The sequence below is a fragment of the Drosophila albomicans genome, chromosome 2R (genome assembly GCF_009650485.2).
Source record: "Drosophila albomicans strain 15112-1751.03 chromosome 2R, ASM965048v2, whole genome shotgun sequence".
Classification (NCBI taxonomy): domain Eukaryota; kingdom Metazoa; phylum Arthropoda; class Insecta; order Diptera; family Drosophilidae; genus Drosophila; species Drosophila albomicans.
The window spans coordinates 2,469,971-2,487,726 of NC_047631.2; the positions used below are offsets into that span (position 1 = coordinate 2,469,971).

Consider the following 17,756-nt stretch of genomic DNA (forward strand, 5'->3'; position numbering starts at 1 on the left):
CTACAAGTAAAAATAAATAAAGAAGTATTCCATATTTTGCTAAATACAAAGCAAATTGTAAATGGTTATACATACATATGTACATATTTATACTGATGCATTTTAAATAAAACGAATCCCTAAAGGTATGCTTTATTTTTATACCTTCTACCCATATTATAAGGCAAGTGCTAAATACCTGTATTAACGCAGAAGAAATCATTGCAACTTCACAAAATAAATATCTTCTTGACCACCGTCAACAGCCAAGTCGCTGTAGTCTATCCGCATGTCTGTCTGTCCTCATGAACTCCCAGATCTCAGAGATCTCAAAAATTAACAATTGTTTTGTATAACTAATTATTGTACGGAGCGGAGCAAGCCTTAATTAAAGCAAAATACTTGCATACAGTTTAAGTTTTGGAGTAGTTCAGGACTCCACAATAATATGTAATATTATATGCAGCTATTTTCAAATGTCGTTGCCTATCTCATAAGAATAAAAGTAAAAAAATCCACAGTGAGAAAGCTAGATCGTGCTTGACTGAGATACCCGTTATGGAAAAATATTAAAATATGCCGAAAAGTATATTTGATATATCTACCACAATCAAAAGATATCATCGAGTACACAAAATCCATAGCAGATTGACTACTAAGAAATTAAAATGATTTCTTGAACCGATCGTAAATAAATTTTCAGATATCATAAAGAATGCAATTTTTTTTGTATGTACACAATCAAATGGAATCTATAATTTTTCGGTTTTTTAGAGAAAAGGGCGTGACGAAAATCTCCTGAATTAAAACTATATCTATCTCTTATAGTCTAAGCTCATACGGTTTTTGACGCTATAATTTTCTTAGACAACACGTTGTTTTTTGGTACGCTGATCAAGTTTGTTAAAAATTTTGCCACTGCCGCACACGCAAATCAAAAACAAAATTTATTTTTGAAACTCAATTAAAAGTTAAATTTAAGTTATTTTTAATCGTGGTGGACCTTAGTCTTGATAAGAAAAAACAGTCACTTCAGGCGGGTCTTAGTTGCTTCCATTAACTACCATATTTCATTTCTTTTAATACTTATGTTATGTATCTAATGAATTTTCAACATTTGTGGAGTTCATGCTTGAACATCTTTAAATTTTATATTATTAGCATAGATACTAGTTATTTACTACCTTCATACTCCCTTAAAAATATTTATTATAAAATTACATTTTGAATTAAAAATAGAAATCACAGATAAGTTATACAAAAAAGAAAGGTGCAGTTGTTGGCAACATTATGTTGTAGGTAGCCGGTATAAAACATAAAATGAGGCTAATACCCGCAAGGCAGAACAGTCCACCCCTGTGCCTGACTTATCGTTACTCTGTGCTCACAACCAGTTTTACGCTCTCGCATTCTCTGAGCATTTGGCACGGCATGAGTTAAGTTAAGTTCGCGACAGCTGCCGGCACAGCACAGCACACAGTGTTCCCAGTTGTATTAGTATTTTCGCATAGTAGTCAGTCTGAAATCGTCGGTCGATGAGCGCGGAAGTGCCGAAAAACAAGACAATAATTTAGACCGGAGAAGGCACAGGTCGCGAATTGTTTGAATGGCTTTGGCGTCGGGCATGGCTACATTCACAGCAGTGCATACGTTTACGTCAATGTGTATGTGTGGGTGAAGTAGAAGAGTAGACGTCTCAGACGAAGAAGTGGAAATAGTAAAATCGAAAGGCCAAGAAAAGAAATCAACACAGCAGCACTAACACTAACAAAGAAGCAACGTGTTCTTTTTTTTGTTGTGAATGCGAAATTGGAGTTTCTGTTGCTTTTCGCCGTCTTTTTGTCTCGACTCTCGTCGTACTGGAGCAAATTCGCGTCGCGTGTTTTGTGTTGTAAATCTCAGTTGAAACCTGCATGAATATTAGTTGGTAATTGTAGTAAGTGACCATGGCGCTATTTAATAATAGTGTAAACGCAAACAACACAAACAAAAACAACAACAAATACTTGGATTTAAACTGAACCGCGTGACACACAAATCGATTGACTTGGAATCTCTGAACTAAATTGAAGTGATATATGTATAGTATATAGCATAAATATAAACGCAAATATAACTTCTCTTTACGATTAAAACCAAACTATAAGGGTCGATATCACATCCGGATATATTGAAGCATTTACATACGTACATATATCTGACGTACATATATTCTATGCTGCATCTCTTTGTGCTCTTTGTGTGTGTGTGTGTATGCCAATGTGAGTCATCATAGAGTACGTAGTGTTTTAATATGCAATCACTGCACGCTTCCCTACATAGAAATTTTATTTTTAACCCTTGGCACATTCAACTTATTGTGCTGCATGCAAATTTCGACTACTTCGCCGTCAATCGTCTCGATTTTTAAAAGTGCGCCGATGCTATAAATACAAAAAAAAAACAAAAAACAAAAAAAAAGCAGGCCAACGGACCGTTAAGTAAAAATTTAAATGCAGTGCAGGTTTCTAAGATGTTTATTTTATATTTTATTTATAAAGTTGAATTTACTAAAGGCTTTCAGTATTTAACATTTAAATATCAAATAAACATATCTCTTAATGACTTACACTGTACATAATTATGCAAATAAAGTTTTTATCAAAATGTATGTACATATGTACATATTCCCTCATACCTCATACATCAGCACTGTTTTTCACTTTCTTTTCCTATAAGTGTCATTCGCCTCAATGATTGCTTGATTTCATTAATTTTCTTAGATTTACAGTAAGTAATTATCAGCCAGCAGATAAGACATTTCACGTGACTTGCTTGACTTGACTTTTTAATTTGTGTCATTGGGTTTTATTGCTAAAATCAATGAGCTTCCCAAAATAACAAAATCGCATAACTTATTGTGTAAATTTCAAGTGTTTTTGAGTGTAGTGTATAATCGTATTGCAGGAGGTCAGTTATATATCGCAATATATAGTCTGTTAAAATGTATATAACATAAATACGCGTAATCAAATACTGCTTGTGTTGACTCAGTTCTCGACGAGTCGCTTTCAGAATTTTAAGTTACGCCAATATTATCAGTAAATAACTTTATATCTAAGCGTCACTTGAACAAAAAAATGTAATACATATATCTATACAAGGCCAGCAAGTTTTACACTTTAATAAAATTGAGTTACACTTTAGGGTTAAAATATATATGTAATATTTTTATAATCATAACTGAAAGATTCGTATACACGTATGATTTCTTAAGGGCACTCACTGTATGCATAACCAAATGATTCATTTGCTTATCAGCTCCATTGTCTTGTTCTTTATTTGTTAAAAAAAAGTTCAACCTAACATGGAAAATCACACTTAATAACACGTTACTTAACAGAAACATAATCGAATCCGCAATCGTTTCATGACACAATTAATCTTCTATAATCAGCTGTCAAAATGCAGATTCTAATCAAAAGAAAACACTACGTCAAGACTAAGATTTGAATGCGACTTGTGAACAAATTTCATCGTCATAATCTATACGTAGTATATACCAAAGTATCTGGCTGTATTTACTGATTCTGACTGTGTTCAATTCTGTTTGTAAAATAAACCAAATGATGTCATGTTCCAGACCCAAAACCCGGCTCACATTCCCATACCAAAATACACAAAAAACAAGAATTATATAGACACACACATATATGTATGTACATATGTTTATCACCATCCGTCTGAGCGTTGATCTGAGTTCGAGTTGTCTTTTTCGATCATTAGCTCACCGGTTTGCAGAATGCCTTTTGTTTGTTTATTCGCCATTTATACGGAAATTCATCAGCTGAACTGTATTTTCCTCTCTCGAAATACACGTGAATACAGATGTATATGTATTCGTATGAGCTCATCTTTACGCAACATTAAATACATCATGAGCTTCTCTTTATATAAGAACTTACAATATGTGCGAGTAGAGAGAAACAATACTAAACCAATACTTTTACGAGACTTGAAGTCTAACCGTTTATAATTGATGTGCATTCGTAGCACTAGCATGTGGATGACCCTCATTGACACCTCCAGGCTGAGAGAACCCTGGAATCAGCATCGATAGCAGCGCCCACACGCGAGCTGTGAGCAATTCCACTTGCGGCAATTTCTGTATGCCATGTCTGTAGGGGATGACATATACTTGTGTATCTATCTATCTTGTGATGCATTTATCTAGAATTATTTTAAATTGCGGCAATTAATTTAATCAGCTTGGAAATTTTTTGTTGTTAAACAGAGTGCAACAGACTGCATTTCAATTGTATTCCGCATTGTATTGGATTCGTATGGGATTGACTTTTAGTTCAAACAATGCAATGAGTAAAAATCAATTTTTGAATTTAAAATGCAGTTTTGCTTCTGTTATTATTATAGTTTTTGCTGTGTTTTATTTTATACTGCCATTAATAATAAATGAACTATAGTTTACATCACATCACTGTATAATTTTTACGTACCTTTCATTTTTGCCCAGAATGTTAACAGACTCCAAAAAAATGAGCATCTATCAAGAACATTCAGCGTGATGAGAAACCCTACAAAGTATACCACTTAACGTAATATAACAGTAATCTAGTAAAACAAAGAACTAAAAAGAAAGTTACAAAGAACTTGTCAAAATGACAATAACATACACAGGTGAAGTAGCCACTTGCCGTGGCTTTGGCTGTTTTCTCAAACTACTTCTCAGGTAAGTGAGAACTAATCTAATAATATCACATGTACTCACCCTCATGTAAATATACTATATACATAAGTATTAGTATCAGTAAAGAGTGTAAAATTGCTAGTCTAGTGCTAATTAAAGAACTGACGCTGGGAATTTACGTCTCCACAGTTGCTCTTTAGTCCGGTAGTGAGGAACGTTTGTCAATTGCAACTGATGCAAAAGGTACAATTTCCTCTCAATACGCAAGTAAAATAACATACATACATACACACATAATACAGATACAAGTTTGTCGACAACTCCACCCTACATGCGAGTAATCTAGTTCACATGGTAGTCATGTGTTTGACATCCGTCATGCATGTAATTTGAATTATCCGCACAAGTTTAATAAGTGCCAGGCAGTAGTTCGTCCCACACGATCCTAAATATTGACACATATTCCTATCTAAATGAATTGAACGTTTACTCGAATGTTTCGCTGATAATGTCAGCCTAATCATGATGTCACGAAACCTCTTCCTACTGCCTTCGTTAATAAAATTATCTTAAGTATAATTTTTAAGCATATTCTTAATTATAATTAATTCATTGCCTATAAATAATTATTTTTCATTGAAGTGAACCAAAACAGACAATGACAGACAATTGTTAAGTAGGAGAAGCCTTGAAATCTAACAGACGCTGATAAAAATTTCAAGTTTTGTTTTCCATTCCATGCTCTGATAAAAGAAAGATAAACTTCTTTTTAATGCTGTTGTTGTGGCTGTGTTATCGCAGAAAACATTTGATAAGACTCATTGTATCATGGGTGCGGGTTAATTGTGGGGTAGTCAAAGTTTTTTATAGCAATTAGCTGACTTTCGTTTGAAATGATCAGTGTATGTTTGTTTTTATGACGTTTTGTCAGCAACAAGTAGACGGTGGCATTACTATCGTTCAATACCACGTCGGCAAGCCTTTTAGATGACGTCGTCAGTATTGTATGGGCATTTCCATAATGTCGCACCGGACATTCGCACGAATCCAACACGAGAAAAACAATATAATAAAAGCTAATTTTTAAATGACGAATACATATAATCAGAAATGGAACATAAGAGATTTGTTTTTGTGTATTCGGTTATAAATGGAACCATCGTTTGAAATTATAAAGGTTTTATAAACAGTCGTTATACAGTTAAACGGCTTATAACGAAATGCAAGGAACAAGCGAAATCAGAAAGTGGCAAAGCAACTTGTTTCAAAAATGAATATGGGTAATTCTCTGACGGATATTGCGTGTGACCATCTTTACAGTGAAAAAATTCTTAAAGCTTTAGATTACTTCTTCAGTTTTACGATAAAATATATAAATTCGTGAATTTTTTGGTTTTGCGTACGAATTTGTTAATTTTTGGAATTATTAGAACAGAAAACAAAACAGAAAAAAATTCCGAATCTCCTCTTAGCTCTAATTAAAGTCGTTATCTAGAGCTATAAAAATAACCTTTATTTTTTAAATTCTTTCAGGTCAGGTTTTTTTTCACTGTAAAGATTGTCGCACGTGACATCCGGCAGAGAATTACCTATATATAAATATTAAAATGATTGTTTAATATTAATTTTAATTGATCATTAAATATACAAATATATTAACAAGGTTTACTTTCAGATGGCGAGGAAGTATTTACAAATTGGTTTGGCTGGATCTTCTAGCTTTTCTTACATTGTATTATGTACTCAATTTGGTCTATCGATTTGCGTTAAACGCCGATCAGAAGCAGTAAGTCGATAAACATTTTATCCCTTTCGAATATGAAATTCACTCTGGTCTCCTTGCAGAACTTTCGAAGAGATTGTGGCCTATTGTAATAGTCAACGTGAGCTCATTCCGCTCTCATTTGTGTTAGGTTTCTATGTGTCAATTGTGATGACGCGCTGGTGGAATCAGTACACATCTATTCCCTGGCCTGATCCCATTGCAGTCTTCGTCAGCTCTAATGTGCATGGCCAGGATGAACGTGGTCGTGTTATGAGACGTACAATCATGCGATATGTTTGCCTATGCCTGACCATGGTTTTGGCCAATGTATCGCCCCGTGTTAAAAAGCGTTTTCCGGGACTAAACAATCTCGTGGAAGCGGGTTTACTAAATGAAAACGAGCGCGCAATTATTGAGACAATGAACAAATCGTTTCCACGACCCTCAAAGCACTGGCTACCCATTGTATGGGCTGCCAGCATCATTACCAGAGCTCGAAAAGAGGTACATAAATCTCATAGTTTCGATATCCCTTTGATTACTATTTCGTTATCATCTATCAACAGGGTCGTATTAGGGACGATTTTGCTGTTAAGACTATCATTGATGAACTGAACAAGTTCCGGGGTCAGTGTGGTCTGCTAATAAGTTACGACACCATCAGTGTGCCCTTTGGTTTACACAAGTGGTTACTCTGGCGGTCTACTCCTATTTCTTGACCTGCTGCATGGGTCAGCAATGGACCGATGGAAAGGTCGCTGGCACAGCAGGATTTTTGAACAAAGTCGATTTGTACTTTCCAGTATTCACCACTCTCCAGTTCTTCTTCTATATGGGATGGCTGAAAGTGGCCGAGTCTCTAATCAATCCCTTCGGCGAAGACGATGACGATTTCGAGGTTAGTTGCTAAGTTCTTAAAGCTTAAGCTGTCAAATTTATTCATATATGGTTATTTCATAGGTAAACTGGATGGTGGATCGAAATCTACAGGTCTCCTATCTGATTGTGGATGAAATGCACCACGATCATCCGGAACTGCTCAAAGATCAGTATTGGGATGAGGTGTTCCCCAATGAACTACCATATACGATTGCCGCCGAACGGTTTCGTGAAAATCATCCAGAGCCTTCAACCGCCAAAATCGAGGTGCCCAAAACAGCGGCAATGCCCTCGACAATGTCCTCAGTGCGCATTGATGAAATGGTTGGTAATAATGGCACCAGTAGCATGGCTGCGCCAAAGCCGCTTGCCGATGAGCAGCAAGGCGCACCCCTGCAGACAGTTACTTATGACCTTTCCAAGGGGGCGCCAGACGAGGAGGTTAGAATCAAAACGTTGGCAGCAATTACTACCGCTAAGCAGAAGAATGAGCACCAAATAATTTGGCTAAACTTATTCTTAACTCATGTACTCATGCAATTACATGTGGTGAACAATTCGAGATCGAAATCAATATTCTAACCTTCTATTTTAAAGTGAATTCCGCACGGGATTCCCGATCATTGGCATATCAAATCACATCGGTGCTTGGTAGTTATATACCTGCGTCATAATCATAAAAATATTAAAACTATTGAACAAATAATTTTTATTAGCGCTTCCACAGTGAATTCTATTAAGAAAAAATGCATAATTATTATTACTGTTCATCTAAACTAGCGTCTCTAGCTTTTATGTTAAAGTATCTAATAGGATTCACTGTATGGCAGCTCTCATCAAAATTTGAATCCAAATCTAGATGTAAACTAATTGGTGTTTGTGTCTGTCCTAATTATAAGATTGCATACTAACTTTTGATTCTAACATAATCTATTTGCCTACAGCCTCTAACTGCATCACAATGCATTGAACGGCCTTACTTTGCTTTTATTTTCTTAGTGCACTCCAAATACACAACTGCACCCTGTACCTCTAATGGTTTTAAGTAACTAATGCACATATTTGATTTTCTTGTCCTGATAACTCGCGATTCATTAAATAATATGTACCTTCGTCACCCCACTCTGCAGGCAGACGATGCCAGCGGCATTCATTTCTCGGCTGGCAATGGCAAAATGCGTTTGGGCCTGGGATCCTCGCCCAGTTTGGTTAGCGTATCTGGTACATTGTCTCGGGTAAATACAGTGGCTTCGGCGCTTAAGCGATTCCTTAGTCGAGACGACAGCCGTCCTGGTTCCGCAACTCCCAATGACGATCCGAACAAGTATCGTTTTCCGACCAGCGCTAGTTCGGCCAGTTTAACAGGCGGTGTCACCGCTGCTGCTGGAGTTAAGCCTACAGGCAGTATGCGAATAACGGACCAGGTCATTGAGGAGGTGGACGAACAGGCCACCATTACATCAATGCGTCCAACAGAGCCGCGTCCCAATGTAATGGACTTATTCTCACAACCCATTGGACAAACCCAAACAATTCCGTTACAACCCCCTCTGCCGGCCGCATCAACGATTCCACCCGCAACACAAGTGCGCTCCCAACCCATGGATATACCAAGGCGTTCACCTACATATGAGCGAGCCCAATCGCAGTACGAGCCAACTCCATCGTTGTTTCCACCCGGTGGCGTGGATGCACTGCTGAGCACCTCGGCTCCAGTCGGAGACTCTCTGTTGTCGGCTGCTACAGCGCCAAGCTCGCCCGTGGGTGACAGCAGCAAATCCCTCTATGATCAACAAAAGGCCGCGAGCCGAGAGACAGGTATGTTGATGATCGTTATCGGGATCGTGATTGCCCACGCTCGCACATTCTTGTTTGATATTCACATCTAACATTTATCTTCATATCCGTCCATCTACACAATTACTCGACGACGCTTAACACTCAACCTTATAACGTTAAAGCGATTGAGAGACCTGATGCACCACAGTTTTTCAGGTGGTTCGTAACTCCCGGTAAAGTTCAAGCATTATCCATTGGCATCCAATTTTTTTTATTTTGTTGTTGTTCTAAATAATCGTTGCCAATCATTAATTCCTTTGTTTGTGCGTCCTTTTAAATTTCAATTTTCTTAATTGGATTAAAAATAAAGTATTCTCCAATTGATACAACTATTTATAATTATTTAACCATCAGTATTAACCGGAATGTAGTAACCCTTGGAATTTGTAGATCGTACTTGTATACTTGCAATATTGCTTTACAGCCGTTGAAGCATTCCTACTTTCGTAACTATCCTATTTATATACTTATTTACTCTGAGCCTACCTAAGCTTTCCGTTAGAAGTTGCGTTTGTCTCTTGATATTGGTTTATTTGCGTTGACTACAAAACCCGTAAATTTGATTTGTAATTAATATGTATATATGCTCTTACAGTAGAGAACTTGGACATTAAGACATCCAGTGATGTTCTGACCAACGTCGCAGCCGCTGCAGCAACAGCAGCCGCAACCGCTGCAACTGCAGAGCCAGTGCCGGATGAGGGTGACGACTTTGAGAAGTTGAAAGCAGCCCGAGAAAAAGAAAAATTAAAACGACAGCAAATAAACTTGGCACGCACCATTAGCACTGCACCTGGCGTGGATCCCAGTGGCGTTCCTCTAGTGCCTGTTGTGCCGGTTGCTGTACCAATCGCAGCAGTTGCACCTCAAGCTCAAGCACAAGCTACTGCGCTGCCGACAAATGCTTCCAGCGCTGATTTACTCTCTGGAAATGATCCAGTCAGCAGTTCGACGATCAAATCGGAGGATGTAGCTCCGGGCAGCTGAGCTAGCCATCCCGGCCCATAGTATTCAGACATACTCATTCAATGTGTGTGATCCAGCATATTAATGTACGTTTTCAACATAAAACTAGCTAGCGTAACTGAATAGAGATTAAGTCATGTTAACCTACTATATTACATATTCAATACATAAATCTGCATAGTGACGGACCCAGCTGAGGAATTTTCAAAATATGAAGCTCGAACTTGAGTGAGAATGGACCTACAATTTAACATTATGCAAATACAAAATAATTAACATTAAGGGAAAAGTGATTTGAATCTTTAAATAAACTAAGTTTTTCTAATTACGCTTTGAGTTTTAATCTAGTTTAATCAAATGCTTATGAAAAATATTAGAAAATGTACTTCAACGTACCTTCTACCGGTTGTAAGAGAATATAATCAAATGAGTGTAAACATTGCAGCTGAGATGTTATTTTACCCCACAAAATTATTTCTAAACAAAACCCTATGGAGTATTGTCGTTAAGCTTTGTACCTCCAGCTGTTACAATTTCTCAACTTTTTGTAAACATACAGGCTTAACCTTCACAGATTTTATTGCCTTTTCTAAATTTAACTATTCTTTAATAATTGTGTGAGCTTCTGTAAAACAGCAAATAAAATTGGCTAATACCGGTCTAGTAAAACGAATACCATTTGTGCGAAATGTTTAGAAATTGTAATATATTAGATCAAGCTTATCATGATTATATTTCGCATGAACTACCGTCCCGTTTCCCACATATACTTCGCTTTCATTTAGGTGGTACATCTAATGATATTTAATGTAGATCTAGATGCTTAATCAATAGAACTATAAAAAATTAACATAAACGAGAGCGTTAAAAGTTACGGTTATTAAGATTGTGGGGCAAAAAAATGTTTTCAATTGCCTTGAAAATTATAAGTGTGTTCTAATGGCGTTATTTAATAACGTCCCACTTGTCCCCCATAGCGATCCTGTGTTGGACGACTACCACCATACATGCCTCCGCCAGCGCCACTATTTCCCTGATAGCCTCCAGAGCGGTCGTTGTAAGTGCGATCAAAGCGGCTTGGTGTTTGTGTCATTGGGCGCCAGTTGTTGTCTTCAATTGGGGCAGACTTCTGCCACGAATTATTACCATGCATATTTGATGACATTCCATTATTGGTATATGACTTCAAAGGACCGCTGCTACCACCCAAATGACCGCTTCCACTACCTCCACCAGAAGGCGCCCAAATATTCACATTATTCGAGTTGCTTCCATAGCCGCCGGCGGCTCCACTGCTAGTCGAGTTTTCGTATCTCTTGTTTCCACTAAAGTAAAAAAAAGCGTTAGTTATTAGTTGTCATTTAAATTTAGGTTTGTTGCCTACTGTAACTTACTGCGACATGCTATGGGTATCATCGACGCCACCACGTCTGTAATTTGAGTTGTTACTGCGATCGGAATCATTGTAGCGCCCACCGCCAGAGCCGCTGTTTGTATTGTTTTTGTGAGCATAGGAGCTAGTCACGTTGCCAGTGTTGTTCTTGTGTACATAGGAGCTTGTGACTCCCCCACTATTACTCTTGTGAACATATGAACCACTTGATCCGCTGGCTCCAACACCACCGGACGAAACTGGTAAGTGACGGACTTCTACCTCGCGCTTGTAATCATCACGTTTGCTGGTTGTCGACGATTGATAATCGTGTTTGGAACTGGAGGACACATAATCATTGCCCCCGGAACGCTTACTGGGCACAGCTCCGTAATCATCCATGGCACCACGTTTGGTGCCAGTGGTACTACCATAATCCCCACGTTTATTTGAATACTCCAAACGCTTTGAGCTGGAATAGTCCTCAAGGCGCTTTGAACTTGATGATGTACCATAATCATCGTGCTTTTTATCATAAGAGCTAGTACTGCAAACAAAAATTTAATATTGAATACATTTCGAAGATGCATTGAGTAAAAACGATGATCTTACTTTCGTGAGCTCACCAAAGAGGCATCAAAGCGCGGCGGCGGAGGTGCATCAAAGACTGCAGAGCGCTTTCGATCTGAGGCGTCGTTGTAGCGATCATCAGTTCGCTTACTTGCAGAACGCTTAACAGGATCATCACGAGACTCCATAATCCTTGAATACCAATTCAAAAGTGGCAATTTTAGAAAGATGAAAAAAGCAAAAATATGATACATTAACAACATTTTAAAAGTAGGCGAACAGTTCATCATATCTTAATATATGTATGTAGGAATATAAGAGACTACGATGCAGATGCAGTTCTCATTTACAGTTGCATCCACATCAATGCAATGCAAAAGCATTTGCCTACACTGCCCGGCAGTTACATGTAGGTTGAAGAGACAACGCGGTGGCTGCAACTTGTTGCCCGAATTTGCCAAAGGCCTTTCAGAGAATATGTAAAAATAATATATGGTGTTTGTTGTTTTTTAGCGTTGTGTGTGCAACGCGTTTACGATAATCATACTTCATCTGTTGACGCTTCAATTCGAGGCGTTCCAGCTCGATTTTCTCACGCTCCAGTTTTTGACGCTCCCGCTCCATACGTAGTAGTTCTGCCTTCTCCCGCTCAAGGCGTTCCCGCTCGATAGCCAGCTTGCGTCGCTCCTCAGCCAAGCGCTCTTCCTCTACTCGCTGGCGCTCTCGAGCCTCACGACGTCGTCTCTCCTCTTCGCGAATCTCACGTTCCCGTTCACGCAATCGCTGACGTTCCCGCTCCTCACGTATCTTCTGGTAAGATAACATCTCGCGCTGGCGTCTCTCGCGTTCACGTTGACGCTGCTGTATCTCACGATCAACGTCTCGTGGATGACGGCCAGGACGCCGCTCGTTAGACCCATCACGATTTTGAGACTTGTGTCCCGTGCCCGAGCGATGATCACGTTCGTGGCGCTTGTCCCCACCACCCAAAGACTTGTCCTTTTCGTCACGTAGCTTGTTGCGGTCTTTGTCTTTGCCATCACGCTTGCTTCCGGATTCACCACCCAAACTCTTGCCATCTGCGCTACCTTCACCACCCTTCTTGTCCTCAACGCCATAACCCTTGGATCCACATTTCTTATCGTCGTCTTTCTTTTTGGCATCACTGGGCTTGTTGTTAGCCTTGCTGCTGCCCTTGCTGTTGGACTCCTTCGATGAGCTGGCGCTGCTGCCAATCTCATTCTTGGTGCGTTCCACGGAAATAATGCGACCATGAAGCTCCGTGCGATGTAGATTCTCAATGCAGCGTGATGCGTCTCCTGACGAGGACATAGTTACATATCCGTAACAACGAGTGCCTGGAGTGCGAGTATTGGTTACCACTTTGGCGCCAATAACTTTGCCAAACTTCGAGAATATGGCCTTCAAATCACTGGCGCGTGTAAGCGTGGACAAACCAGATACCCATAGATTGCGTGAAAGTAGAGCCTGCTTGCCAGCTGCACTAGACGATGCACTAGCACCACCTGTGCCTCCGCTCGATCCCAATCCGGATCCCGTTTTGTTGGCAGCGGCACCCGATGATGCAGTTGCTGTACCTGCTGTTGCTACTGCTGCTGCTGTCGATGATTTTTCTGCAAGTTCCATGTAAATAATAACAATATTGGAAGAGAGTTATGGTCAGAGCTGAGTGGCTTTAACTGGTTAACAGTTTTGGTATTGGTTTTGTTTTGATCATTAAGGGAAGCACTTTAAACGCACACTTTATAGTTGTAGCTGCTTGCTGAAGTCTCGTGAATTATCGACAAAACGAACATAACTAACTATACTGTCATTATTTTACTACGCGCTTAGAACGCAAAGAGAGTGTGAATTTGATTGGGTTGCTGCAAATGCTCAAGCTGTCTTCCTCCTACGTTAAAGACGAATGTCGTTGAAAGAAAGCCACCGTCGTCTTTGTGATGAAAATGCCATTAGCCGCCGCTGCTTGATCGAAGTTATTAGCTTGATGATGTCGCCGCTGTCAATCCATAATATATGCGTCCTAGGTCCACCAATTGTCCTGAATGTTGTCCAAGTACGCCACATCCAGTTCCATTGTCAAGCTTCACATCAGCATCATAAGTTAACGTAAATTTGACCGAGATTTATTGATATTGGTGAAGCTGAGAAGTCGCCTGGGATGGATAATCGTCATCAAAAACCGTCTTATGTCGTCTTATGTGATCTCTCGTTTTATCTCCGAAGGTATTATCATTATTATTTATATTAAAGGTTTGCTCACAATTAAATTCAAGCCAAATTTCACTCAAATTTGTTTCGATTTCTCGTTTGTGAGTTTTTGGTCAATCAATTTGGTCCTCTCCAGTATCCAACCAAATTCACACTCTCTTGCACACTACACAACACAATGTTTTTTGAAAGCTTTTATATAATTCATGCATTTCCTATTCAACTTACGCATGTAACCTTACTAAACACTGATCTCCTTGGTGCAATAATAACTAAAATTACCTTTATCATCTTTTTGACTTGAGGATTTGGATGCCAATTTTTGATCACTGATCGGGGTTCCCGTGACAAACATAGAAAAGAATTAACAAAGAAATACAAAATATTAATTATAACAGTGTCATGCGTGCCAGTGTCCATTTTGACAAACTTGTGTATAATACGCTACTTAGTGAAGGTATAAATATATATGGTACATTAATTACACTCGAAATATTCTCTGAATAATTTAAGTACAATTTGTTTTTATTTACAACAAACTCTACGTGACATAGAGGATCGAGTGTGCGACTGTGAGTTAGCTGCTATCCATTTCGAATACAATCAAAACAATGCACTATTCATTTTAAAATAAAGCGAATTAACATACCGCAAAGATACTTATTAAAAAGCATACCAAATGCTATTTGGTATATTGGTACAGTACTACATTCAAAATATACCAGAGTGCAAAATATACCGAACTGTCAACCAAAGCAACTAAGATACATATGTACATATGTACACATATGATATGATATGTACAAAAGAATTTCTTTAATGACTTCGACCATTTTTATCTGATCGCAACAAAATTTTCAGTAATAATAAAAACTAAAAATATTATAGCTCTATCTCTGAAATCCAGTGTTTCATACGGACAATCAGACAGACGGACATGGCTGTATTGTCTTGGCTGTTGACGCTGATCAAAAGTATATATAATTTATAGAGTCGCAAATGCCTCTTTCTATCTGTTACATACATTTCCTGGAGCCACAAAGTTACAATACCCTTGTACCCTATGGGTAGCGGGATATAAACACAAGCAAGAGGTATCGAAATAAGATACCCGAGCCCCAATGTTTATAAAACCGTGTAATTATTGTAATTAAGCCCGAAGAACTACACTTTATTCGCACATTTTTAATTGGATTCCCAAATTTTATAAATTTAACTGTGCTCTGTGAAATTATTAAAATAAACTTGAAAATCAATCAAATGTACTGTAGACGATAATAATTAAAGATAATAAAGAATAGATAGATCTCATCAACAAACCTGATGTCCTTTTTCTCAGCGGGTTTCTCATCTTTTTTCTTTAAGCGAGTTCCTTCGTCTTCCTTGTGATTCTTCTTGTCCACATCCTTAGATGTGTTCAATTTTTCTAATTTATTGGCAGGTTTTACTAAAATGGGAATTAGGAACATTTAAAAGTTAATAAAATTAAATTACAGTATCGAAATTCCCAAGAACGTGACATTCGTACGTCCTTAAACGAAAAAAATGATGTCAAAAATATACATTCTCTTAAAAAAAAATTGTTTTTCTATTTTTTTCTATATTTTATATGAATGAAAAACCCTAGATCGCGAACGTGGAACGCGGAAATGATATTTGACTTTTCAATAAAGTAATATAGATTTCTATTAGTAAGCACCATTAAGAAGTATTGTTATTGCTTTTTTTGTATTTTACAATTTTGTAAATATTTGTATTTATTCACACTTTGTTAACAAAGAATTAATAGAAGACGATATGGGGAAAAGGATATAGACTGCTGCCCTGCGTTGTTTCTAACACCAATCATTTTTTACTGTGAATTTTACTTTGACATTGATATACTGTGGATCACAACTTATTTCAATCACCACCAACTGACAACTTAAATAGGTATTGAATTTATTTGATCGCAGGATTTTAGTATAAAGTTTTAACAAAAAGATATTCTTTCATTTATTTTCTTTCTGTTTACTATTTAGTATTATTGAAAAACAAAAAATTGCGAAAAAAAAAGTACCATAGCTTATTTCAACCCTATACGAGGATCAGTTTCCTAGAAAAATAACGGTTCTTTATTGATGTATCGCTTTGTGTAATTGGTATGTTACTTTTTCACTATTTTTTATTTCATTCAATTTAGAATTTAAGACTTATGAAAAGGTAAATTTTTCCTGGAAATGTCAATATTGCAGATCATAAATAGTTAATTTAAGTTTATGGTGATGTAAAAATCAAATTTTGAAATAACTATATGATTATCGCAATAATTTAAAAATATTATATTAATTAGACGGAATATTCAAAAAATTAAGAGTGTACCAAATTTAAACCGGATCATTAAAATGCAACTGAAATGTTATTACGAAAGGTTGAGACTATATTTCATAGTTTCTGATAGTGTTGAATTATAAAACTGCTTTTAGTTATGATAATATTGAAATAAGTTGTATAAAATTAAATTTAAACATATACTTACCCGACTTTATCGATTTGTCGTCAGGAGCCTGCAATGATATTTGTATATGAGCCCACACAATTATTCAAATATATTAAACGATTAATTACCTCATCGTGCAAGAGCTGCTGCTCGTCCTCGCCAATTGTAAGATTGATAGATTCATCATTGTCAATGTTAACAGTATCGCCTGTGTTTTCTTCCTGCAGCTCATTGTCTGTAGGTATCTTTTCTTCGCCTTTTTCGGCGGTGTCTTCTTTATCTGCGTCTTCCTCAGTAGATATCTTCTTGCGGCTGTAATCGTCGTCAGCTTCTTGTTCCTCATCGTCGTCATCCTCATCATCTAGAATAACGCATTCATCATCCACATCACCAACTTGATCAATTTCATGTCCATCATCGTCGGCATGACGAGGATTATCCACACCATCCGCATTTGCGGCAGTTTCAACAGATGCCTCTTCATTCTCCTCTTCTGGGTCAACTGGCTCTTCCTTAATGTGAACGTCGGACTCAATTGGTTTCGGTAATGATTTCTTTGCCCTTGCGGCCGGCACAATCAAATGTGTGTTAGGATCTATACCCTCCTCTTTTAATGCCTAAAATATTAGATAGTTAAATACCACGTTGCTAACTACAATTTTTGATTAAGTACCCTTTGAAGACGTTCGATAAGCACTGCCTTTGGACCGACGGTCTCAAGCTTGCGCTTTTCCAATTCATCCTTAAGGTCACACACACGCAATTCGGCGACGTTCTTGCCACTTTCTAACATATTTAGTTGCAATTATAAAGACACTCGCATAAAAATTAAATTACGGCACACGTTAATATTTTATCGACAGAAAAAATATTTTATGACTACCAGATTTCACAACGTATGTTATTACTGAATGCTTGCCGAGAACCTTTCACAATTTTTTTCTTAAATCCAAAATGGCGACCCCACAATACTTATCAGGGATGGCTTTGA

General features: G+C 37.7%; 2 protein-coding genes across 3 annotated transcripts; one reads left to right on the top strand and one right to left on the bottom strand.

Annotated features, from left to right (window-relative positions):
• The first annotated feature begins 1,488 nt into the window (after nucleotides 1-1,488).
• LOC117575571 (uncharacterized) lies at nucleotides 1,489-10,438 on the top strand. The gene is given in 10 exon segments (XM_052007789.1): nucleotides 1,489-1,915; nucleotides 4,490-4,705; nucleotides 6,339-6,449; nucleotides 6,509-6,932; nucleotides 6,995-7,100; nucleotides 7,103-7,326; nucleotides 7,389-7,748; nucleotides 8,438-9,125; nucleotides 9,269-9,319; nucleotides 9,742-10,438. Coding segments are annotated over 9 exon segments (2,427 nt in total). The 5' UTR covers nucleotides 1,489-1,915; nucleotides 4,490-4,634; the 3' UTR covers nucleotides 10,134-10,438.
• A 352-nt stretch (nucleotides 10,439-10,790) lies between these two features.
• LOC117575570 (SAFB-like transcription modulator) lies at nucleotides 10,791-17,720 on the bottom strand. Of its 2 annotated transcripts, XM_034259832.2 has the most exons (9): nucleotides 17,439-17,716; nucleotides 16,894-17,382; nucleotides 16,805-16,832; nucleotides 15,607-15,733; nucleotides 14,569-14,615; nucleotides 12,602-13,688; nucleotides 12,097-12,246; nucleotides 11,507-12,031; nucleotides 10,791-11,437 (listed from the first exon to the last, which is right to left on the bottom strand). In XM_034259832.2, the coding sequence occupies exons 1-9, from the start codon at nucleotides 17,556-17,558 to the stop codon at nucleotides 11,062-11,064; spliced, it is 2,949 nt and encodes a 982-aa protein (XP_034115723.1). In that variant the 5' UTR covers nucleotides 17,559-17,716; the 3' UTR covers nucleotides 10,791-11,061. The 2 variants fall into 2 exon arrangements, with proteins under 2 accessions (XP_034115723.1, XP_034115724.1); XM_034259833.2 differs by lacking the exons at nucleotides 10,791-11,437; nucleotides 12,602-13,688 and having other exon boundaries at nucleotides 11,888-12,031; nucleotides 17,439-17,720.
• Nucleotides 17,721-17,756: the final 36 nt, after the last annotated feature.

Coding starts and splice junctions, on each gene's coding strand:
- LOC117575570 (XM_034259832.2), bottom strand. CDS start 17,558: ATGTTAGAAAGTGGCAAGAACGTCGCCGAATTGCGTGTGTGTGACCTT. Junction 16,833..16,893: donor AGCAGCTCTTGCACGATGAG/GTAATTAATCGT, acceptor ATATCATTGCAG/GCTCCTGACGACAAATCGAT. Junction 15,734..16,804: donor CGACAAATCGATAAAGTCGG/GTAAGTATATGT, acceptor TTCCCATTTTAG/TAAAACCTGCCAATAAATTA.